We start from the raw sequence: 25358 nt of genomic DNA on the forward strand, positions 1-25358 counted from the left end.
GCTCATTGGAGGATCGGTGCAATGCAGCAGGTGGGGGGTGCCACAAAAAATAGGAGTGACTGGTGGAGGAGGGTGCGAGACTTGTTTGGGTGGTGGAGCTTGTGATGTATGAGACGTGGTGCCGTGGCATTGTTGGTAGAGGGAAAAGGCCGGAGATGAGTTCACAGTGGGAGGTTCCTGGGGCTGGGCCAATAGCAGAATAAAAGTAGGGTTGGCGGGGTAAACTGGCGGTGGGTGCCCTTTTTCCCATGCTTGGTACATTTCAATCATCTGCTGCTTCAGCTTATACAACTCATCTCTCAAATTAACCTCCGATTCTTCCACCTCTCTTGACAAATCGACAATACTTGCCTCAAGTTCCTGGTTGGCCATGTTCAGCTTGTTTTTGGACCGGGTATTATAGGAGTGAGTTTCCAGAATGCCAATCAAACTAACCACCTACCTGAACTGGAAATTTCATCAATAACAAACTTGTTAGCGATTAGGGGTTTAACAGATAAGCAACTGCACATTTGAGGAGTGAATGCACCTAAGCAGTTAACCATTTCTATTAAGCATTTGATCGGTTGCTTGCATCATCCCGACTTTTCCTTATTTCCATTTGCAACTTCTCTTTTTCTTTCTTTTTTTTCTTTTAATTCTTGCCTTTCCTTGCTTGGTATCTCTTTCTTTTTATTCTCTCATGACTCTTTCTTGCTTTGCCATTATTTCCTTTCTCACTGTTTCTTATTTTCTCTCTCTTTTCTTTTCCTTCTCTCTCTTATTCTTCCCTTTTATCACTCTTTTTTTTTGGTTATGGTCGAATCCTATGGAGATTGCCTACATATCATGACCTCGCATGAATCAGACCAAGCGTAGTTCCTGGGATAAGTGTAAAAATAAAATATTTTGGGATTTTCAAAATTTCATAAAAGGCAAATCCTTTGAATACAATGACTCAAAAACTAACAGACTCAAAAAGACACTAACATACTTTGATGAAAAGATGAAAATACAGACTCAAACAGAAAAATGAAAATACAGACTCGAAAACAGACTCCAATGAAAATCACGAATACAATAACAACTCAAATGCTCCTAGGGTCCACAGGACATCATTTGGTCCCTCCACGGGCCTACGCGCTAAATCCCCTTGGAGGTGGTAGAGATCTTCCATTATCTGGCGAACAAAGGTCATCGCGGTGGCAAAGAACATAGATCTAGTCATATCCTCACAACTACTGCACTTCATCGCGATGTAGTCGGCGATCCTTCTGACTCTCTCTCTTATGACACCCTTTTCTTGCAACAAACGCCCAATCTACTAGGCCCTGGCTTCCAAAGTTTTCTCGGCTACTTGATTCTGTTCTTTTAGTTGTTGCAGGTCTCTTTCTAACTGTGCCATTGCGGTATAACAGTGTTCTCTTTCAGTCTTAAAGTCTTTCGCCTGCTTGATCATTTTGTTCTCAACGGTGATGACCCTTTTATGCAACCCCACAACCTCATTGTTGTATTTCTCTTTTAACTGTTTAACCAGGTGCGCTCGTTCTTTCACATTCTTAGACAATTTTGTTCGAGCCCTGGCTAGTTCACCCTCTGCTTTGTTCAAATCAAAACCATACTCATCCACCTTCTGCCTAAGGTTCTTTATAAGCTTTTCATCCTTTGCACTTCTGGCGGGATTTTCAGCTGCTGTTTTCATTTCTCGAATTTGGGCTTGAAGGGCCTCATTTTCTTTGGCTAGCTTTTTCTTTTCACCTTCATCAGTCGCGGCTTGCAAACCATTCTCGAATTGGAGATCCCTGACCTTCTTTTCTAGTTTTCCTATTGTGGCCCTGTACTCATTCTCCTTGGCCAACCAAGCCCACTGTTCTTGCGACCCCTCAACAAATTCCTGAATGTGAGGCTTTTTGACTGGTCTTTCAGGTTCAGCCCTTGTGGTGTTCTTCTTTCTATACTAGGAAAGATAGGCGGGTGAGACCTCGCCTTTAGATCGGTCACACACTCGAGTGTTCACTGTCAAATACTGGCACTCGTTCCAAATAGAACGAACTGTTTCTTCATGAAATTGGTCGTCGGAGCTAAGCTCGACCTCATAAACACTAAGATCTTCATATGGGTGCATCACCTGACACCTTCCCAACTGTCTCATCACCCGGTATGGAGCGTAAGGATGAATGCCTCGAAAACCCATCAGGAGGAAGTAAGGACTGTTGGCGGGCATATACACAATTTCTTCAATAGGAAGTCATCCCAGCGTCCATTCTATTTACCCCGCAGTGATGGAGCGCACGCGGGATACCCAATCTCCAAACCCTTCTGGTAACTTGAACCCTAAATCCTTGTGTCGAACTCGTCAATGCAACTTTTCTCTGTGGAACCATAACTCATATACTGAGGGCAGTGATACAGGTGTTCGATCATCCACATTTATAGTAGCAAATTGCAACCCTCGAAGAAATCTGCCCCAGCTTTACAAGCTGTGAGAGCTCGGTATATCTCAGATACTATCATAGGGGCAAGGGTGCTCTTGGCATTGGTAATCAAGACTTTGACGACTCCAGCCACCCGCGGATCGATATTCCCATCTTTCCAAGGAAACATCACGAGGCCTAAGAAAGCTACCATGAAAGCGAAACGCCTATGCTCATCCCATTTTGCTCGGTTCCCTTTGCTACAAACCCCGCTTTCCGGGTTGTTGAATCCTCTTACATGCCCGTACCTTTGGTATATAAAACATAGAGTGGAAAAACCATCCTCCAACTCAAATTATGGGACTCCCTTGCTTATTTTTAGCAAATCCATGAATTTGTGAGAGTTAACGGCTCTTGGAGCGATCAGATACTTATGCCTCAGACCTTCAGTACTTCCCATATAACCTGCTTATCTCTTCCAAGGTGGGTGTGAGTTCAAAATCCGAGAAATGCAAGATGTTGTGAGTTGGGTCCCAAAATGTAACCAACGCCTTTATGATGTCTCCTCTAGGCCTTATCTCCAACAACCAGGTGAGGTCTCCTAAATATAGATTGACCTTATCTTGCTCCGATTTACCCATATCCTCCCACCACATATGCAACTCCAAAGGGATCTTGTTCATGATTGTTATTGGCAAACTTTGACTCGTGCTCATTCTGCACATTTATTAGGGTGATTAAGCAAAATCAAGACTCATTTGACTCAAAAACAAAGTTAACACTGTTTTTCTCTCTTTTCTATTCAAATTTTCATTTCAAAATAAAACTCAGCTTTACAAATACGACCTTTCAGCACTTCCGAGGAGAAGATTTTAAGGTTGTGCTTGCTAACCAGCCAAAATGTCAAAAAAGAGACCAAAGGTGGCTGTTCTTGCAAAAAATAGCCTTCCGGCGTCCTTTGGGGACATTCAGCTATTTTCGACAAGAATGGCTTCACCTTACTTATTTCCAACAAAGTAAGAAATTTTTGATGCATTTTGGGCTATTTTTGCAAAAAGGAAGTTGGACCCGATGGGGGTTGCCTACGTATCCCACATCCGGTGAGAATCAAACTGGCGTAGTTCGGGCAATTTTGACAAAACAAAAACCAACTCTTTTTTTTCGAAACAAAACAAAAAAATTCTCTTTTTTTTTCTTCAAAATTTCGGCAGAGTTTCAATATATTTTGGGACATCGGTTTTTCAAAAACAAGCAATTATCTCCCTTAGCCCTCACATTGACTTTCCTTCTCTCAACCTTTTCCCTATAAGCCGGTCAACATGCAAATCTGAAGCAAATGAATACACAAGTAGCAAGTAGTATGCATCAGGATGGTCTTTTCATTTCGGGTACACCTGTCCTAGACAGACTCAACCCCTATGTTGAGTCTCCAAAGTCAAATGCTCATGATGCAGATAAGCATTCCTACTAAGGATCCGGCATGAGACTAAGTTATTCTAGGTTTAAAACCTGGGTGTATTGTTCTAGACCTGGCTTACCCGAGCGGACAACTCGAGCCGGGGGGGCTGTGTACCGGTAACCAAAAGATCATCCGACTTTGCAACTTGTCCGAACCTCGTTCTATTTGGGATATGACACTAACAGAAAGAAGTCAGGACCAGCATGCACTCCTCGGGAGAGAGAAGAGAGGGGTTTCATAGCAGTCTATATATAGTTAAGATAATATCAAAGTGGTAAAAGCAACATTTAGCACATTAGGCCCAAACATGTAATAAAATTAGATAATAAATAAAGCCAACTACAACAATTATTCTAAGCTCGAATTCTTGAACCCTGAACTAGAGATTCTGGGTTCGATCCCCAGCAGAGTCGCCAGAGCTGTCACACCTCCTTTTTACACACCCCCCGGAAGGGAGTATATAAGGGAGTTTTTCTAACTTAAAGTGACAATCGAAACGGGATTATTTTATTAAAAATTCAGAGTTGCCACTTGGGATAATTTATGGTGTCCCAAGTCACCGATTTTAAATCCTGCATCGAGGAAATATTGACTCTGTATTACAGTCCACGAACACCGAAATCCGGGTAAGGAATTCTGTTAACCCGGGAGAAGGTGTTAGGCATTCCCGAGTTCCGTGGTTCTAGCACGGTCGCTCAACTGTTACAATTGGCCTATTATCTGATTTTAGTACATGTTTTAGCCTACAGTTCGATTTTAACTTTATAGCTGCTTTTATTCATTTTTAGGAAGATTGCAACGTTATTTAAAATATGTCTTGAACCACATCACATAAATGCACTCGTAGTCCGCAACACATTTTATATAACGTTGTTGAGATTAGAATTTGGGTTAGATAAATGCACACCCGAGTTTAGGAATGTAAGTTATTAATATAGCGTGCCTAAAGCAACTATGCACTTTCAAATTTGCGAGGGCCATGAAAAATTCAACTAAATGGCACGCCTCAATTTTTAAGGATTAAAATATCAATTAAGCGAGAGGCCATGCATTTCAAGATTTTGTTTGGCATGGTGCACCTCATGATTTAATTGGTGAAATCTAATTGACTAAGGGCAAGAATTACCACTACTTTTGAACTAAAAATGCGGGCCACTTTAACTAACAAACCAACGTGAGAGAGGATGAGCAGATGGCATGATGATTAGGAAATAACGCAAATGAGCCTTGGGATCGAATAACCCAAGTCTCATTCGAAGGAGGCTGTCAAGCTTGGGCCCACGAATGAGCCCAAATTCAGAACCTCGTTGTTTTTGAGTGAAAGACTCAGTATCGAGTCCCCCACAACGCACAAGGCCAAGGCATTCGAATTCGAGTTTACCAGTCATATTGCTTTAAGAAAATCAAAACAATTAATTATTGTACTTTTAACAAACACCAGAATACATCTATCTTCACTAACCTTTTATGCAGGAGACACAATCTAAGCATCAGCTCATTCTTGTTATCCAGCATCTAATATCATCACAACTTTAACCAACAGCGTGCATAACCTCAAGGTGACAGAAAATGAAAGACATCTACTACTCCATACTACTAACAGGAGGTCATATTTCAACCTTTACTAGGCAAAGCTAAAAATCAGAAATCTACACCAAACGAACCACCAATTTTAGCTGAACTAACACAGATTCAACACCTACATTGATTGGAAATATTTCGATTCTAGCTCATGTAAACCAAAAAAGCTAAACTCAACATTCACCCACTAGTACAAGCCAGATTCAAGAGGCAAGGATAGAGATGAGCAAACAAGGCAAAGAAGTCCAATATTGACTACATAGTTTGATGGGAAAAAACATAAGAGAGCAACACTTAATAAACTAACATATTCTAGATTTCAATTACATCCTATTTGTTGATGGATATACTAATCAGAATCTTTCTAAAAAAAAAAGTGTTACATGCTATGCATATAATTGAAAGCAGGAGAAATAAAGCTCAATAACAAATAGCCTCAAATTTCATCAACTTTTCCAGATCCATACTTCAAATTACACTCAAGTGACATCCATAGTGCTGAAAAATACCTGGAAATAAAAGGGGAAACAAGAGAAGTGCAGAAACCAATAGGCAATAAACAGTAGGACAACAACGAAACAGTGTTTGAAATCAGCCAAAACCCAGGAATTCGAATTGAAACAACAAACTAGATAGTACTCCACACAAAACCAGCTCAAACCCCACTTTCGAAACCCCAAAATCAAACCATCTTCAAGCCAAGTGCAGAATTTAGAGTTTTCAAAAGATTCAAAGTAATGAAGAGGGTCAAAATTTCAAATCACTCAGAATTTTGAACAATTTCCCATAAAGGAATGTAGAGAAATCAGCGTGTTTCCAAAGTTTTCAGTTGTTTCAGTTTTGCAGAATTTTCCTTCTCTCCAAATTTGACTTGAGTGTCAAGTTAGAATCCCTTTATAGGCAAGCTATTAGGGCAGCTTAAAGAAAATCAAGTTTGCACTTTGCACCTTCTGAAAATTTCATTATAGCTTAGATATCCCTAGTTAAAAACCAGAAATTCACAACTAACTCTAACCCCAGCTTCCTAGAAGCTTCCCTAGGTAGTTATTCAGAGATTCTTTACCTAGACTACCCAAAATACCCCTTAATATCCCTATTTTTACTGCAGGAAACCAAATGGGTCATGGGTCAAATGACCCAATGGCTAAGCCAGGCCCGGACTCAAAACTTAATTCAAGTCCCTTGGAGTGAATTATGAAATGGATTCAAAGCCCAAACAACAAAATGAATTGAACTACGCTGAGCAAATTATGACAAACGTAAGAAAACAACTAAACGATTTCACAAGACTAAGACCTAAACTAACATGCAGAATTAAATGAAGTTATCAAATAAACCTAATTAAGTTAACCTAGAAGGCTAAAAAAACAGGGCGAACTCAGAAATTTAGTCATGCTTTTAACAGGAAAATTAAACATACCAAGCGACATCAGAGAACAAGACTTGGAAAAGAAAACTAATAAGGAACAAACGAACAGTACTCCATCTCGGCTAGAAATTTTGGTCATTTTTTCAATTGAATTATCCCAAGAAAAAAAGAAGAAGAGAAGAGGCAAGAAAACTAAAAGAATATAAGAAAGAAGGAACTCACCGACCCAGGCTCGAACTCGCGACTGATATTCCGATTTAATTCTCAAATAATGTTGATCGTTTTTTCTTTGTCAAGAAAAAGAGAACAACGTTATTTTGTGACAAAACCATCCTTGTATTACTGAGAAAACTTGGAGGAGCAGCCTTGCATGTATGAATTTGGCCTTGGGCTTTTAGGGCTTGAATCTTTGATTTAAGATTCGAAGGGATTGAGAGGGAATTGAGGGATATGGGTTAGGGATTCGTAAAGAGGGGGTCATGGGGGTTTTAGGGTGTTAATTTGGGGCGGTTTGGGGTGGCGCCACCACCCTAAGGCGGTGGGGGAATGGTGGCGGCGGATTAGGGTCTAGTATCTGAAGAAAGAGGGGGGGTGTGAGAGAGACGATTAGGAGGGGGGGGTTAGAGGTTCGGACATATAAATACTATCGACCCCCCAACTTCGCGACCGTTGGATCAAGGAAAGTTAATGACTGAGATCTACTCAATATAAAACGGGGTAATTTGGATTGTAAGGGGGTGGACCGGGTAATTGGGAGCGGGTCTGGGCCTGGGTTGACGGGTTTGGACTCGAATTGGCCGGATTTAGGGGAAAAATAACTTTGGCCTAAACGAATTTGGGTGAAATTGGCCCAAAACTGAATTCTTGACTTTCATCCTTCTTTTCCTTTTCAATTCTTATTTTCAAAAATTCTTTTCTTTTCAAAAAATGAAAAATGAAACAAAACCCAACTTAATTCCTAAACCAAATTATCCTAGAAAATTAAATTAATTAACCTAATAATTATTACAACTAATTAAATACCAAATTAAAGGAAAACCGACGAAATTCAAATCTAAAATTTGAACAATGCAAAATAAACCAATTTTTTGTTGTTGTGATTTTTCATTTTTGTAAGGCAACTAAATTACTACTTGATTTAAAAATGCAAAATTAACTCCTAAATGCAAATGCAATATATTTTTGTATTTTTCATAATTTAACAAAATTAAACATGCGCAGACAAATGCAAACAATAACAAAAATACTACGAAATTTGCAAATAATGAAAGAGATTATTTTGTTTTGAATTTGTGGGAGTAATTCATATAGGGCAAAAATCACGTGCTCACAAACACCGTGCGAGCAGAGTCTGGACTTGCACTACATATTGTTGCATGTGTTCCTCTTTGGTGTCGAAAATCTCGCATACCTAATTTACTACCAGTTGGGAATCACACTTGATTTCAATGACCTCGGAGTCTAGTTCCCGGGCCAGTTCAAGTTCTGCAATCAAAGCCTCATACTTGGCTTCATTGTTAGTCAAGAGAACAGATCTTATGGCCTGCCTTAGGGTTTCTCCCGAGGGCATAACTAGTACTAACCCGAGCCTGGACCCTTTCACATTAGAAGCTCCGTCTGTGAATAAGGTCCAGACTCCCAATTTAAATTCTAGCACCATCACCGCTTTTTGGTGGCCAAAGGTAGCAGTCTGAGATTGAAATCGGCCATGAAGTCGGCCAAAACTTGCGATTTAATCACAGTCCTGGGTTTATACTCTATGTCAAATTCACTCATTTTGACTGCCCACTTGGCCAGACTACCTCACAATTCAGGTTTGTAAAGGATATTCCGCAAGGTAAAGGTTGTCACCACGACTATCAGTGGCAATGAAATAAGGCCTAATCTTTCGAGCAGCGACTACGAGAGCTAAGGCCATTTTTTCGAGGTTTGGGTAGTGAGTTTCTGCTCCTATTAAAATTTTACTAACATAATACATAGGAGATTGCGTACCTTCGTCTTCGCGGACTAAAACGGCACTTACCGCTACCTCTGAGACTACTAAGTAAATTAGCAATTGTTCACCTTCCTCCGATTCTGATAGTAACGGAGGGCTTGATAAATACCATTTCAAACCTTTTAAGGCTTGCTAGCATTCCGCAGTCCATTTGAAGTTGTTTTTCTTTTTCAGAAGTGAGAAAAAGTGATGACATTTTTCTGAAGACCCGAAAATGAATCTGTTTAAAGCGGTCAGTCTTCCTGTTAACCTCTTTAACATTTGATAGTCGGTCGGGAATGTCCTCGATGGCTTTAATTTTATTGACATTGACTTCGATTCCCCTTTGTGACACCAGGAAACCCAAAAACTTACCGGAGCTAACTTTGAATGCACACTTTTTTGGGATTAAGCCTAATGTTGTACTTTTTTAGGATGAAAAAGGTTTCTTGGAGGTGCTTCAAATGATCACATTCATTCAGAGACTTAACCAGCATATCATCTATGTAAACTTCCATTATTTTCCCAATTTTCTTTTCGAACATTTTGTTTACAAGCCTCTGGTAAGTGGCTATGGCGTTCTTAAGCCCGAAAGACATCACATTATAGCAATATGTGCCAAAGTTCGTTATAAACGAAGTCTTTTCCTGATCCTATGGGTTCATTTTGATTTGGTTATACCCGGAATAGGCATCGAGGAAACTCATCAACTCGGGCCTGGCCGTCGCATCAATCATTTGATCAATGTTTGGCAATGAGAACTAATCATTTGGGCACACCTTATTCATATCTTTATAATCTACATACATGCAAAATTTATTATTTTTTGTTGGAACTACTACTATGTTGGCTACCCAGTCGGGATACTTTACCTCCTGGATTGAACCGATATCAAGCAATCGAGTTACCTTTTTTTTGACAAAATTGTTTCTGACCTAGGCAATATGGTGTTTTTCTACCTTATAAGAGGGATGTTGGGGTCCAGGCTTAATTTGTGCACAACCACTTCTAGTGGAATACCTGTCATATCTGCATGCGACCATGCAAAACAATCAACATTAAATTTAAGAAATTCTATAAATCCTGACCTGAGCTCGGGGTTTAATCTGTCCCCAAGTGGAACTTCCTCTCTAAGAAACAATGCGAATTGTTCGAGTTCTTTCGCTATAGATTGGTTACGTCTGTTTCTTCTGGTACCTGGAAATACCTTGGTACCTGATAGGATTCCGACGGCACTCCCCCTTTTTTGACTTTATTTGACTCGGGAGCAGACATCGATTCTTGTGATTGCTATGCCGCATGTTCCTTCCCTTTGCTACTGGAAACCAAGATCGCGTTAATCTCCTTTGTCGCCGATTGATTTCCTCTTATTTGTTTAATTCCCTCTAGAGTTGGGAAATTCAGAACTTGATGGTATATTGATGGCACAACCTTCATCTCGTGTAGCCATGGTCTTCCAAGAATAATGTTGTAGCCCATGTCGCCGTCTACTACTTCAAACACGGTCATCTTCATGACCCTTTCTCCATTTGTGGGCAGCAGAATCTCCCTTCGGGTTGTCACACTTGCTAAGTTCACGACGAAGATCTTTGTGGCTGAAATGATGCTTTCGATTAACTTGGCTTGTTCCAGCACTCTCCATTGCATAATATTGGCCGAACTCTCTGGGTCCACCGAAACATATTTAATTTTAAAATATAAAACATTAAGAGAAATTACCGGGGCATCATTATGCGATAGTAGGAGTCCATCAACGTCCTCCTCCGTGAAGGTGATATCATCCTTAGCGAATTCCTGGAGTCTTTATCTATGAGTCACCGCTACCTTTGTCTTATTTGTTGCTGAAAAGATTACACCATTAATCTCGTTCCCTTTGAAAATCATGTTGATCATTAGAAGATGAGAATATTCTCCTATCTTCAAGGGTTCTGTGTTATCCCAGTTGGGGTTGTAGTTATTTTTATCCCGGTCACTTAAGAACTCTCTGAGATGGCCATTCTTTAGCTATATCGCCACCTCCTCACGCAGATGTCGGCAATCCCCAGTCCGGTGGCCGTTAGTCCCATGATACTCGCACTATAGGTTAGGAACCCTCTAATTAGGATTGGATCTCATCGGCCCTGGGAACTATGCTTCCTCAATGTTCCTCATCGCTGATACTAGTTCCACTATGCTGACATTGAAGTTATACTCACACAATCTGGGGTAGGTGGAATCCCGGAAGCCTAATATCTTTTTGTCCTGCAACGATCTGTTATTCCGACAATGGTCAACTCTCCTATCGATATCAAACTTGTCTGCTGACCGAAAACCTTTGCCACATCCTTCGGCTCTTTCATAGGGCAAAAACTGACCTTTAGAAGACCATCGGTCTGTATCAAAATCATCCTTCAATTTTTCCTTATTCTTCTCTTGATCCCGACCCTTGGTTGATGCCGAGAAACCGAGCTGGTCATCTTTTATTCTTATCTTCTATTTGTAGCGATTGTGGTCATCTGCCCATGTTGTTTCCTGGAACTCGAGCAGACTCTATTTCAATTTTCGGGAAGTGTTAGAGCTGCTCAGGTGCAGCCCCTAAGTAAAAGCCTCAGCCGCCTATTCATCTGGCACATCCTGTAGCAACATCATTTCCTTCTGAAATCTAGTCATGAACTCTCGTAGCAATTCAGACTCTCCTTGCGCAATTATGAATATATCGGTCTTTCGAGCCTGCACCTTCCTAGCCTCGACATTGCCTTGACAAAAAAATCCATGAACATCTCAAAGGAATCTATTGAATGCTCTGGTAGAAGTGAATACCATGTCAAGGCCCCCTTCGTGAGGGTCTCCCCAAACTTCTTTAGCAAGACTAACTCAGTCTCGTGTGGAGCTAAGTTGTTTCCTTTCACCGCCAATTTATATGTGGTGATGTGCTCCTGAGGATCCGAAATCCCATCATATTTTGGTTCATTTTGAACCACTTCGGGATTAACTCCAGTACTGCACTCCGTTGAAAGGAAACTAAGTCTATTTCTTTGAGTGCGACCCTTTCAACACTAGCAGCGCGCCTAGGATTTGGTCCATTCATGCATTTATTTCCCTCATAAACCGCATGATTTCGGTTTTAAAGGGATCATTTCCATTATTATTACCAGATCCACTATCGTTCCCCCAGGCTCCGTTGAAGCCGATTTCACCCCTCGGGGTATTGTTATCAACCCTTTGTGTTGTTTGGTTTGCGGGAGCACTAGGAGAACTGTACCTCTTCCATTTGCGCTGTTAGAAGCATCCAACAATTCTTGCCTTAACTCTGTCATGGCTTGATATTGTCGCGAGAGATGGCCCATAATAGCCTTTTGTTGTTCCGTCAGGATTCTCACCGTTTTCGCAACGTGCTCGTCTTCAGCATCATCAAGAGTTGCCTTCCGAACGTGTTGTGGATATTACCCACCATGGATCGGCATAGCCATATCCTCCTCGTTGCGGGTATCACTGATCGAATCCTCATGTTGAGGTTTATTTCCTTGGGCCTCAACGTTGTATGCAATGTTGACATCGTTATCTGTCATTTTTAAATATTTTTTAACTAAGAAACAAAGAATTAAATAGATTATTAATAGATGTAAGGATCAACTCAATTGCGCAACCGTCTAAGCCCCACGGTAGGCACCAAACTATTTACCCGTAACAGTACAGTTGAATTTGTAGCGTGTTTTATAGGCAAGTGAATTGATTTGATCCCAAAATAATAAATAAATTAAATAAAATGCAAGACTTAGCGTTAAAATCGAGATAAGACATTGGTTCTGGGAGTAGAGCTTCCGAAGATAGTAATTAGAATATCAATAGACAATAAATAAAGTGTTATTGAGCTTTTGAATAATATATAGCATAAGTTTGTCAGAAAAATCGTGTCCTTTACAATGGCTATTGAGGTCACTATTTATAGCTACACCTGTGGAACAAGGTCCTAGGATCAAGCCCCTCTTAAATAACAATTATGGAGGCCATTGATAAATGTGTAACTGCGGGCTATGGATTCCAAAATTCTCAATAACGGATTGGGTATTTAATACTGTTAAATATTCACCGTTTAACGTCATCGGGTGGCAAACATTCATTTGTCTTTATTAGCAATATTACTTTCGGGTCTTCTCGGTGCCAACCGAAGCCGCTGTCCCCGGTCTTGGTCTACTTGCCTCACTTTCCGTCTGTCTCCGGTTCTTGGTGTCACTCTATTATTCAAGTAATTAATACGAACCAATTTTACCCTATACAATTCATATAGTTACTAGTTTTTTCAACACTCAGAACCTCCAACAACTTAGTCTCTATCCGCTAGTAAACTACCCTCAAGCCTCAAATCAAACCAGATGGAACTCAAACAATAAACTCTTACCTCTGTCAAAACTCCGTCGACACTAATCCATCATTATTCTTTCTTAAATCACCAATAGCGATGCTAGAGATCCGTATCGACCTCCTAATACTAAAATAAATTTAAGTACACAAAAATTTACTTGCAATAGTATTGTAGTGGTCATGGTAGGATTATAGTGATTGGGCATGTCGTCTTCAAGTAGATGTAAAATGATAACCTAGGAAATGGTAAAGATGAAGGCCTAAAATTATGGTTGTGCATTTGGATAGGATATCTAAGAATCCGAAACTGATCCACTCTGTTCGAATTTTCGGATTTCAGATTTTTGATATTTGGATCGTGTAACGATCCGGCCGGTCGTTTTGAGAGTTATAGCCCTGATCCCCTATTTACTGCTTTCCCCGTATCTATTTCTACTATTGTGACTTTCCAGGAGGTTTAGTATTGGTTTTTGGAGTATTTTGGGACACTTAGTCCCTAAACGGAGGCTTAAGTCTTAAAATTTGAACCGTAGTTAGAACAATATGAAGACAACTCTAGAATGGAATTCCATCAATTCTGTTAGCTCTATTGGGTGATTTTGGGCTTAGGGGCATGTCCATATTGAGTTTTGGAGGTCCGTAGCTCATTTAGGCTTGAAATAGCGAAAGTCGGATTTTTGGCGATTTGGACCGATAGTGAAATTTTTGATATCGGGGTCGAATTCCGATTCTGGAAGTTGGAGTAGGTCTGTAGTGTTGAATATGACTTGTGTGCAAAATTTGGGGTCAATCGGACGTGGTTTGGTTGGTTTCGGTATCAGTCAAATTTGGAAGTTTCAAGTTCTTTAAGTTTGAATCGGAGGATGATTTGTGTTTTTAGCATTGTTTGGTGTGGTTTGAGGGATAGACTAAGTCTGTATGGTATTTTAGTATTGGTTGGTATGTTTAGTTAAGGTCCCACGGCCTCAGGTGGGTTTCGAGTGGTTAACAAAACATTTTTGGACTTTGGGAGTTGGCAGATTTCTGGAATTTTGTTGCAGACCTCTTCTTCATCGTGTTCGTGAGAGAGGTCTCGCGTTGCTTAGGCCATCTGATATACCAGCTAATTTTTCTCTTCACATTTGCGAAGTTATAGAACACTAAGGCTACACGTTCGCATAGAGTCAACGGTCAGATGGGTTCCAGGCAAAATAGCCTACGCATTCGCGATGAGGGTCCCGCATTCGTGTAGGGTTGGGCTAGTTGAGCTTCGCGAATGTGAGGCTTTGACCGTATTCACGAAGAAGGAATCACTACATAGTACTTAAACATTTCAAAAACGAGGGTTAACCATTCTTATCAAAACTTGAGTTTGGGAGCTTGAATTTGGATGAGATTTTGAGCGATTTTTAGAGATATCAATTGGGTAATGATTCATAACTTTATTTTGGTTATATCCCACTAATATATCATTAATTTTATCATTTAATTTCGGATATGGGGTGAAAATTGGGGAAAATAGGAAGAAGTTCTTCAACTAAGGTTTCGAGTTTTGATTGGGATTTTGACATCGGATTGGATAATTTTGGTACAAGTGAACTCGTGAGTTAATGGGTGTTCATAATTTGTGACTTTTACCCCGATTCTGAGATGTGGGCCCGGGGAGGCTTTTTGGGCAATTTTCTAATTTCTTGCCTTAACTTTGATTTCATTAGTTATATTAGTTTCTTGTAGTTATATTTATGTTATGTAATTGGTTTTGGCTAGATTTGGGCCATTCAGAGTCGGATATTCGTGGAAATAGCATTGTGACGGATTGATTTGAGCTTGGTTCGAGGTAAGTGGCTTGCCTAACCTTGTGGGGGGGGGGGACTCCCCTTAGGATTTGGTACTGTTTGATATATGAACATTGTGTACGTGAGGTGATGAGTGCGTACACGGGCTAATTGTTGAAAAACTCTGTTTCCATTAAGTAAAATGTTTGTTTTCCTTTAACTGAGCTACACCAACATATATAATTATTATGTTTAGTCTAGAATAGTATGTCTAGGTGTCTTAATTGCTTACCTGAACTTTGTGCAGCATGCTTAGTGGAAATTTTGCTTCTTCATTGACTTGTACTTAGTCTAAATTGTAGGATTTTCGTGTCGTAGTTGTAATTTTATTGTTGAGCTGCTATTTACTTTGGGACTACAGAACGGTATTCCGGAGATCCCCTTCCACTGTATTTTTACTTTGGGACTACGGAACGGTATTTTGGGAGATACCCAAGCACTGCATATTTACTTTGGGACTACAAAATGGTATACCGGGAGATCCCCCTGCACATTTACGTTTGGGACTTGGGGACGGTAAAGATCCCCTGTTGTTATCTCTGTGTTCTGAACTGTTGTCTATCTATGATTCTATTCCTGTTAGATTTCTGTATTTGTTTTGATTGTGATATTTCATTCTGTCTTAATTTATTTTATTTATACTAGTAAGGCCATGACCTGATCTAGTCACTACTTGACCGAGGTTAGGCTTGGCACTTACTGGGTACTATTGTGGAGTACTCACGCCCTTTCCTGCACATATTTTTATGTGTAGATCCAGGTTCATCTTACTAGCCTCATCACTAGTTGTAGTCATTGCTGCTTATTGGATACTTCAAGGTACATCTGTCCGCGCCCGCATATCCTCAGAGTCCACATCTATGCCCCATGTTCACTTTTCCTTCTTTCTGTAGAAATGATGTATATAACAGTTAAGACTTCTTAGTAGTTTGTGACTTATGGTATTTCGGGTTTTGGGAATTTTTGGTACATTTCAGAGGTGATAATTGTATATGCCGAGTGGAATCAGTTGCTTGTTAGGTATTTGTTACTGTTAGTAGTTAATGTTCATGCTTTTATTTCATTTCCGCAAAGTGTTAGGCTTACCTAGTCGTAGAGACTAGGTGCCATCACAACAACTCACAGAGGGAGAGATTGGGTCGTGACAAGTTGGTATCAGAGCTCTAGGTTCATAGGAGTTGTGAGTCACAAGCCGGTTTATAGAGTCTTGCAGATCGGTATAGAGATGTTGTACTTATCTTCGGGAGGCTATGGAACTGTTAGGAAAATTCCACTTCATTTGACTCCTTGTCGTGTGAGATTATTGACTTCGAAATTCTAAACTTTTGTCTTCTATTCTCTCATAGATGCTGAGGACACGTGTAGCCGGAGATGACCAGGCACCCGCGCCCCCTGCTAGAGCCGCCCGAGGCTGGGGCCTGGGTAGAGGCCGAGGATGCCCACGTGGTGCAGCCAGAGCACCATAGCGAGCTGCTATAGAGGAGCCACCAGTAGCTCCAGTCAGAGCACAGACACCTGATACGCCTATTACTACTTCTCCAGCTCTTTAGGAGACCCTTGTGCAGTTCATGAGCATGTACAACACTCTAGCTCAGGCAAGGTTGATTCCCCGTGCTGCAGCCATATCTCAAGCGGGGGGAGGAGCACAGACTCCCATCGCCTGCACCGTAGAGCAGCAGATTTAGGTTGATCAGATTCCACACGTCATACCGGTACCACCTATAGCCCCAATTTAGCCCGAGGGTAGGGCAACAGCTCTAGAGGAGGAGCAACATAGGCTCGAAAGGTACAAGAAGTATGACCCTCCTACATTCAGTGGTCTAGCGTCATAGGATGCTCAGGGATTTATGGAGGAATGCCACTGTATCCTCTACATTATGGGCATAGCAGAGTCGAGTGGGATTTCTTTCACTACTCAGCTTCGAGGAACAACCTATCAGTGGTGGCGTACTTATGAGTTGGATAGTCCGGCTGAGGCAGCTTCCCTTACATGGACTCAGTTCTAGGACATGTTTTTGAGAGAGTATGTCCCTCAGAGCCTCAGGGACACATGGCGCATGGATTTTGAGAAGTTGTGCCAGGGTTCTATGACTGTTTCAGAGTATGCAGTCCGTTTCAGTGACTTGGCTAGACATGCACCGACCTTGGTTTCTACAGTTCAAGAGAGGGTCCGTCGGTTTATTGAAGGACTCATTCCCAGCATCAGGACTAGCATGGCCCGGGAGATAGAGATGGATATATTGTATTAGTAGGTGGTGAGTATTTCTAGGAAAGTGGAGGGCATGCTTGCTCGGGATAGGGAGGAGAGAGAATGGCCAAGAAGTCTCGAGAGTCAGGACATTTTTCTGGTGCTCGTGCCCCAGCTGCAGTTCACCATGGTAGGGGTTATGTGAGTTGCCCCGTTCATTCAACTCTTCCAGCCGCCAATGGTGTTCCAGCTCCTCCTAGACCTCAAGAGCCTTATTATGCACCTCCAGTATCTAGTGTGCTACCTGCACGAGGTGGTATCAGCGGTCAATCCAGCAGACCTGGCCCGAGCCAACCACAACCGCCACGTCCTCCCAGAGCTTGTTTTGAGTGTAGCGACACTTGCCATATGGTGAGGGATTGCCCCAGACTTAAGAGCGATGCACCTCCACAGACGTCTCAGCCACAACGTGCTCCACAGGGTTCTCAGGCTATGATTACAGCACCAACTACCACTCCACCTGCTCATCCAGCTCAAGGTGGAGGTCGGGGAGTAGAGGTCGCCCTAGAGGGGGAGGCCAGGTCATATACTATACCCTTCCTGCTCGTACAGAGGCCGTTGCTTCTGATTCTGTCATTACAGGTAATGTTCCAATCTGTCATAGAGATGCATCGTATTTGGGCGTATCTCGGGATTCTTTGTGTTCCCCTATTTATGTGTCTACTCCTGTAGAAGATTCTCTTATTATGGACCACATGTACCAGTCGTGTTTGGTTGTTATTAGTGGTTTTGAGACCAGAGCCAATTTATTATTTCTCAGCATGGATGTAATCTTGGGCATGGACTAGTTGTCGCCCCATTATGCCATTCTTGATTGTCACGCCAAGACTGTGACACTGGCTATGCCAGGTTTACCGCGATTAGAGTGGAGGAGTGATAAGTAGGGATTTTAACTTATTATTTGCTCTATTTTACTTGTGTTTTGGGCCAAAAATGCGTGAAGGTGTTCCCGGAAACTAATGTAATATGCTTGCTTGCAGGAATTGTTCAAAATGAGCCAAATGAGTCATAATCAACTCATAAAGGAGTCAAAAACTTGAACAAAAACCAAGACTGGGCCAAGAGCTCTAAAACAGGATCCGCACAAATATTGTGCGGCCACGAAAGCCACAACGCGGCTGCGATCAGAAATACGCGGTCCGCGAAAGGGAGGTTCAGAGAGTTGCATTTTAAAGCTAAATGATAAGCGCGGACTGCACCAAAAATGTGCGATCGTGAAAGTTTCACTGCGGCCGCGATGAAAATTATGCGGACCGATGCATAAAGTTCAGAGAGCTCACAACTTGAGCAAAAGAAAGAAGTGTGGTTCGCATCTGAATTGTGCGGCCGTAGAAGTCCCTTATGCGGCCGCGATTGAAATTATGTGGTCCGTGAAAACCAGCTCAACCTAGATCCATATTTTAGGAATGCGGACCGCGATCAGAATTACGCGGTCATGAAAGCCTGAATGTGGCCACACTAAGAATTACGCGGCCGCACAACCTCCGTAAGGGTATTTTTGTCAGATATTTTTAACTTAGTATAAATATATCTTTTTGACATTTTTAGGTTATATTATGTATTATCTGAGCACGTGAGACGACTATACATTCCGTCTTGGGCAATTTTGTACTAGAATTATCTTTCAACATTAGATTTTCATCTTTAATCTAGTATTATGAATTTTGTCTTCATTTTATCTTTAATTTCTATTATTTCCATGAGTAGATAAACCCATATCTAGGTTTGTGACTCAATCCTAGTGTGGATATTTGATGGGTACTTGATTTTAGGGCTTTAATGTGAATGTGTTAGTGATATTTAGCCTGGTTCTTGCTAGAACTATAAAATTAATGGTTGCAAACATTGATTCTTGCCTTTAAGACTTAGTCTCTTCTTGAGAAAGAGGGACTAAGTCTAGGAAAACTAGGTTAACAAGGAATTGGGGTGAACTCAATAAATTGATAGCCCTAATTAAAGGGTTAAACCTAGAGATAGTAATACCCGACTTGAGCTAATATCACTTGATTTGTATGAATATCTATTTGGACTTGAGAAAGCCAAATTGGGCAAAATCACTCAAACTACCGAGAGGTATAGAGTGAGTACCCTAGTGTGATAGCTATATTACGACCCCAACTAATCAAGCTTGCTCTAGATTCTTGCTACCCGTTAGATATTCGCCTAGGTAGAAGTCATGACCCTAGTCTCTTTAAACACTTGAAAAACAACAACAAAAATATTGTCCTTAATTTCAATTATTGCAATCTTTAGAGTAAAGTTAGAAGTAGAATCAATACCACAATGTGTGGAAGTGTAATTAAGAGCAAAACCCACATATAGACTTAGATATAAACCTAATTCCAAACAAATTAACTCCCTGTTGATTCGATCCCGACCTAGTTGGGTTAAACTGCATCGACCACCCTCTCTACTCAATAGTACTGCAGGCCTGGACCCGATCAATTTTGGTGTCGTTGCCTGGGAGTTAGACGGTCTTAGCTATATATCTATTGTCACACCTCCTTTTTCCTATCCCGAGAGGGGTATAAGGGAGTTTTTCCAATTTAAGTGACAATCGAAACAGGCTTATTTATATTAAATTTAGAGTTTCCACTTGGGATAATTTATGGTGTCCCAAGTCACCGGTTTAAAATCCCGAATCGAGGAAGTTTGACTCTATTATCGGTCCACGAACACAAAAATCTGGGTAAGGAATTCTGTTAACCCGGGAGAAGGTGTTAGGCACTCCCGAGTTCCGTGGTTCTAGCACGGTCGCTTTGATTATACTTGGCTTACTAAATTGTCTAATTACTTATTTTCAAACCTATGCGCATCTACCCCCTTAACCGCTTTTATTTGCTCAATTACTATTAATTATGGAATTATCTTTTAAAAAAACGAGTCACGCGTATGTGTACTCATTTCATTTGGCGCATCAAAAATCATTTCATACGTACGTATCCACAATTAATCACGCCTTATTATTATTAAGAAGGTTTGGCCAAAGTTGCGCGAACGCATACTTTGGTTTGGTTTTTAGAAATCATAATTATGTCACGCGAACGTGTACACAATCACGATGATAGATTAAGTCGCGCCTAAAACAAGCTACGAATATTCAAAAATGATTTTCCTTAACTAATTCGAGATTGTTGTAAAGTCATGAATTATGGAGGGAGTTATTTTGGAAGTCAAGAAAAATGGCAATTGAAGGTATTGACAAGTTATCCTCATTGAGAGATATTTACAAATTAATACTCTATTCTTGAAATTATGAGATAATTATCGATTATGGAAGAGTGGGCTAACTATTAATCTATTAACTAAAATCAATGAGGCCTGGCAGATTAAACTTGTTCGGCCCAAGTGCTTTCGAGACCAAGAAAATATTCTTGAGGTAAAAATCTGGTTTTAAGACTTGTACCAGCAACTTAAACGGTCCAACTTCAAATTAAGCCACACAACCCATTTTGATTTTGCAAGATCCAACACTGACATACGAGCATAACGTTAATTCTTCTCATTCCCTAATTCTAAACCAAATTCAGTTACAATAAATTAAATTCAGTCAACTAGTCTAGCATGTATCTCAACAAACAAATAAAATCTAAAAGTTCTAATTGTTACTACTAAATTGTAACTGTAAAGCTAACAAACCAAAACTGAAAATCAGTATAGGATCACAAGAAATCTAAAACTAAGGATGATTCACCGCATAAACATAAAAACAATGAACAAGTATAAAGGTCAGCGCATTAAACCTAAAACAATATACGCACGAACTAAGAATTTAGAGTAGAAGTTGACCTTGAGTGAAGCAATTTCAGATTTACCGCATAAACATAAAAACAATAAAAACTAAGGATGATTCACCGCATAAACATAAAAACAATCAACAAGTATAAAGGTCAGCACATTAAACCTAAAACAATATACGCACGAACTAAGAATTTAGAGTAGAAGTTGACCTTGAGTGAAGCAATTTCAGATTTGTAATTATACGAAGAACCTTGTACAAGTGAATTCAACATCGGCGATTCCGCTTGAAATTGGACTAGAAAGTAAAATCTACGATTGTCTTTTAGACCGGAACCTTGAACAAGACCTCGCCGGACAAACTCGAAACTCGCCGGAAAAGTTAAAAAAAATAAAAACAAGACGGATCTGAAATTCTGGCGAGAATTAGTAAATCGCACACATGCCGCGTTCTCTTTCTTATTGAGAGGGACGATGATGAGGTCTCTTAGGGGTCGGCTGCTCGTTCAAAATAGAAGGAGGAGTAGCGGCTGAAATTATTCTTTCGGTCGTCTCTCTCATAATCTATGTGTGCGTGTGTCTCTTTTCCAAAATCAAAGAGTCATAAAAGCTTCCTTTTTTATTTTTGTCGTTCTTTCTTCTTTTGTATGTTTTTTCCTCTTTTTTTTTTCTATGAGTGTGTGTGGTTTTTTTTATAGGGGTAAGAATTAGGTTAGGACAAATGGGGAATGGGGTATGGGCTCAATGTTTTGGGCTTGAAGGGATTTAGGTCATGAATTTGGGCTAATTAATTTTGGGGTAGGAAGACTAAATCAAAATCTTTTTTTTTTCATTTTTCTTTTCCTTTGATTTTAAAAATGAATTAAAAATAACTTTATAAAGATACTAGTATATTTAAGATAATAAAAATATTTAGAGAAGACATATAATTACCATATTAATGAAATTTAAACTACTCAATATATACTAAAATATAAAATATTTTTTGAACTTTTCTTCTTATTATTTTTTGAAAATAAAATGCCAAGACTATTTTTGTATTTTTTTCAAAAATAAAACTAACTAGACAAAATATCAACTAGCTAGAATAAAGGAAAATATTTTTTAGTGTCTTTTTTAGATAAAATAAAGTAAAGAGAGCGATACTAAACCTAAACTGAATATTTACGCTAAAATATGAAAAATCTTGGGGAGGGTCAAAAATCACATGTCTACAGTTGCCCCTCTTTGACTGGAAACGCGAAGAGTTTTCAGACAAAAAATGACTAGACAAGTTTTTTGACCCGACTCTTATTTAGGGAGACCAAAACTACGAGAGAGGATGAGAATGTGACCGAGCCCTGGTATTTGAGCTGCCTACATATCCTTGGCTATAAAGGAATCAGGCCACATGTAGTTCAGAAGTGAATAAGGTGATGGAGTATGCCGAGGTGGAGAGCCGATTGAGGTGCTGTCGAGGTTCCGGTCCGCGGTCCCGTTATTACATCAAAATCAAAAATGAAAAAGACTAACTAAGCCTATCAGCTACGAGTTACAAGATTCCTATCTACGAGTCTTCTGAAGCTTGATATTGAGTCTTGGTTGGTTTTTCATGCGGACTCTGATCTGAATCTTGATGCTTGTTAGCTGCAGGTGTTGGTTCAATCTTCTTCAGCTTTTTCAAATCAAGACGGGACATGCAGAGCTTGTGACCTCAGCCATGTCTTGAGCAGCTCACATCTTTCATTAACTTCTGTATTTGGATTCACTTCTTGACTTTCTTTTGTTTTTTTTCTTTTTATTTTGGATTGTGACTCACTTCTGTTGATCATCTCGGACTGCTGACTCGCTTTCTTGATGCGAGCTTCTTTTGTTACTGACCTGAATTGCATTCTGAATTGAATTCTCTTATTTTTCAGGCGGGCGCCTGATTGCTGAACTTGAACCGTCTTCTCTTGTTACTTGACACTGTTTTTCCTTGCACCTTGAACCATTTTCCCTTGAAACTTGAACTGTCTTCATTCGAAACTGTTTTCCCTTGAAACTTGAGTTGTCTTCCTTCGAAACCACTTTCCCTTAAAACTTGAGTTGTCTTCCTTCGAAACTGTTTTTCCTTGAAACTTGAGTTGTCTTCCCTTGTTCTCCAGGTGGGCGCCTGATTGCTGAACTTGACCTGTCTTCCTTCGAAACTTGAATCGTTTTCCCTTGTTCTCCAGGTGGGGGCCTGATTGTTGAAACTTTCTATGTTCCCTTGTTTTCCATGTGGGTGCCTGCAATCAAAACCAACAAAACAAACGAAATTTTCTGCCCCAGTTTGCACTAGGAAGATTTGTGAGTTGTTAGCAATATTGTAAACCACTTATATTATTGATGCAATAATGAGTAAACTAAAGACTAGACTAGGATGTACGTCTCCTAAATGTGATTGAGCTTGCGAAAAACAATAAACTAAGCTTGATTAAAGTAAAGACTGACCCTATTCTCCAGGCGGGGCCCCTGATTTCAAGAAAACTAAACATTGATAACTCAAGAAAACTAAACATTGATAACTCAAGAATACTAAAAATTAACCCTTTTTTTTCAAATCTAGACTTCCCTTTTTTTTCAAAATATTGTAGGAGAAAATTCGTCAGATTAGGTTTTCTATCTTAGGAGAAAGATTCATCAGACTAAGACGTTAATCCTAGGAGAAAATTCGTCAGACTACATCCTTTTTTCTCTCTTTTTTTGTTTTTGGTATATTAGGAGAAAGATTCATCCGATTAAGACGTTTATCCTAGGAGAAAATTCATCAGACTAGGTTTTCTATCTTAAGAGAAAAATTCATCAGACTAAGATTTTGATCCTAGGAGAAAATTATCAGACTAGGTTTTCTATCTTAGGAGAAAAAATCATCAGACTAAGATTTTATCCTAGGAGAAAGTTCATCAGACTAGGTTTTCTATCTTAGGAGAAAAATTCATCAAACTAAGATGTTTATCCTAGGAGAAAGTTCATCAGACTAGGTCTTCTATCTTAAGAGAAAGATTCACCAGACTAAGATTTCGATCATAGGAGAAAATTCATCAGACTAGGTCTTCTTTTTTGTTATCTTAGGAGAAAGATTCATTAGACTAAGATTTATATTGGGAGGAAAATCCATCAGACTAGGAGTTTTTATCCTAGGAGAAAAATTTAAAGATCAATGGCAAGATTTTATGCACATAGCAAGACAAATAAAGGCAAAGATTTGAGAAACTTCCCTTTGTAGTCTCTTCTCTTCTTTTCTTTTTCTTCTCTTTCCTTTTTTTTAATATTTTTTTCTTCTTCTTCTTCTTTTTTTTGAACCATTTTCCTTGAACTGCTTTGTTCCTGTTTCACGCAAAGAAAAATTTGTCAGTTTTGAAAATGGTGGTCAGTTTGTGGCTTTGAGTCTTGGGCAGCTTGGCTTTTGCTCGAGTCGGTCTCAAGAGACTTTTGCTATGCATTAACCCTGATTATTTCACACCCAGTACCATTTGTATTTGTGGCTCAATCAGCCTTATCCCAACAAGAGATCTTTTCTTAGGTGACATTTTATGATATCTTGCAACGACTTCCTGCTTTTGAACAATTTGTCCGTCAGAGAGAATCACGAGGTGTCTTTGCTTGTGCCAAGTAGGCTAACGAGAGTCTTTTGGGGGGAGCCTTTGCATGAATCCTCAAGGCATGTTAACAGTAACAATCGAGTGTGCTGGCCAAATTTACTTTGTGCAATTGAAAAGCTGGTAGCAGATTTTGAAATCTTTTCTTGCTTGTTTTGACAAGGACTGACTCAGAGGGAAGGACACAATGCTATAAAGAAACAATATTAACAAGAAATGCCCCCTGTCGGAAGGACAAAAGGAAGAGTTTTTTTCTTCAATAACTAGCCTTAATGGTCATGACATGCATTTTGGACTCAACGGCCTGATCTATCAAACTAATCCAATCTTCCCTTTTGCCATTCTTATGAGCTTTGAAGTCGGGCTTGTTCGTGCCAATTCTTTGCATCAGCTTCGCGACTCACTTTCGACTAGTGGTGCCCCGAGGGGTTTGCACCAACAAGTCTCTCTCATTTATTCATCTCTGCTTACCGTCATCTTACAATGCCCGTGAGGGTTTTCACTAATAAGACTCTCATTTTTCTTTTCTTTTTCTTTCCCTTTTTATGAGAAACTCGACGGTGTTCTACGTCATGTGACAACCGTTGCTCATTGCATGCTTCTCTTGACATTCTTGAAGACATATCAGGAGGTCTTTATTGGGAAGGATTTTGGATAGGGTTGGAAAGAAATGACGTCATGAAGGCTCAAAATAAACTCAAAGTAAAGGGGGTTGTGGACTTACAACTCTTGGAATCGACTCTTTCAAAAGTGAAATAAGATCTCTGCCCCAGTTTCAGATGTTGGGGATTTTTGGATTTTTCTATTTTTTCTATTTTATTTTTCCTTTTTCTTCTAA

General features: G+C 40.0%; 1 protein-coding gene across 1 annotated transcript; it reads right to left on the minus strand.

Moving 5' to 3' along the window:
* Positions 1–1303: 1303 nt before the first annotated feature.
* LOC104224098 (uncharacterized) lies at positions 1304–10052 on the minus strand. The gene is made up of 3 exons (XM_070154866.1): positions 9985–10052; positions 9798–9806; positions 1304–1931 (listed from the first exon to the last, which is right to left on the minus strand). Exons 1-3 carry the CDS (start codon positions 10050–10052, stop codon positions 1304–1306), a joined length of 705 nt encoding a protein of 234 aa, XP_070010967.1.
* Positions 10053–25358: the final 15306 nt, after the last annotated feature.

The sequence above is a fragment of the Nicotiana sylvestris genome, chromosome 8 (assembly GCF_000393655.2).
Source record: "Nicotiana sylvestris chromosome 8, ASM39365v2, whole genome shotgun sequence".
NCBI lineage: Eukaryota > Viridiplantae > Streptophyta > Magnoliopsida > Solanales > Solanaceae > Nicotiana > Nicotiana sylvestris.

Excerpts from the sequence above, each read along its gene's own strand:
- LOC104224098 (XM_070154866.1), bottom strand. The coding sequence starts at position 10,052 with ATGTCTGCTCCCGAGTCAAATAAAGTCAAAAAAGGGGGAGTGCCGTCG.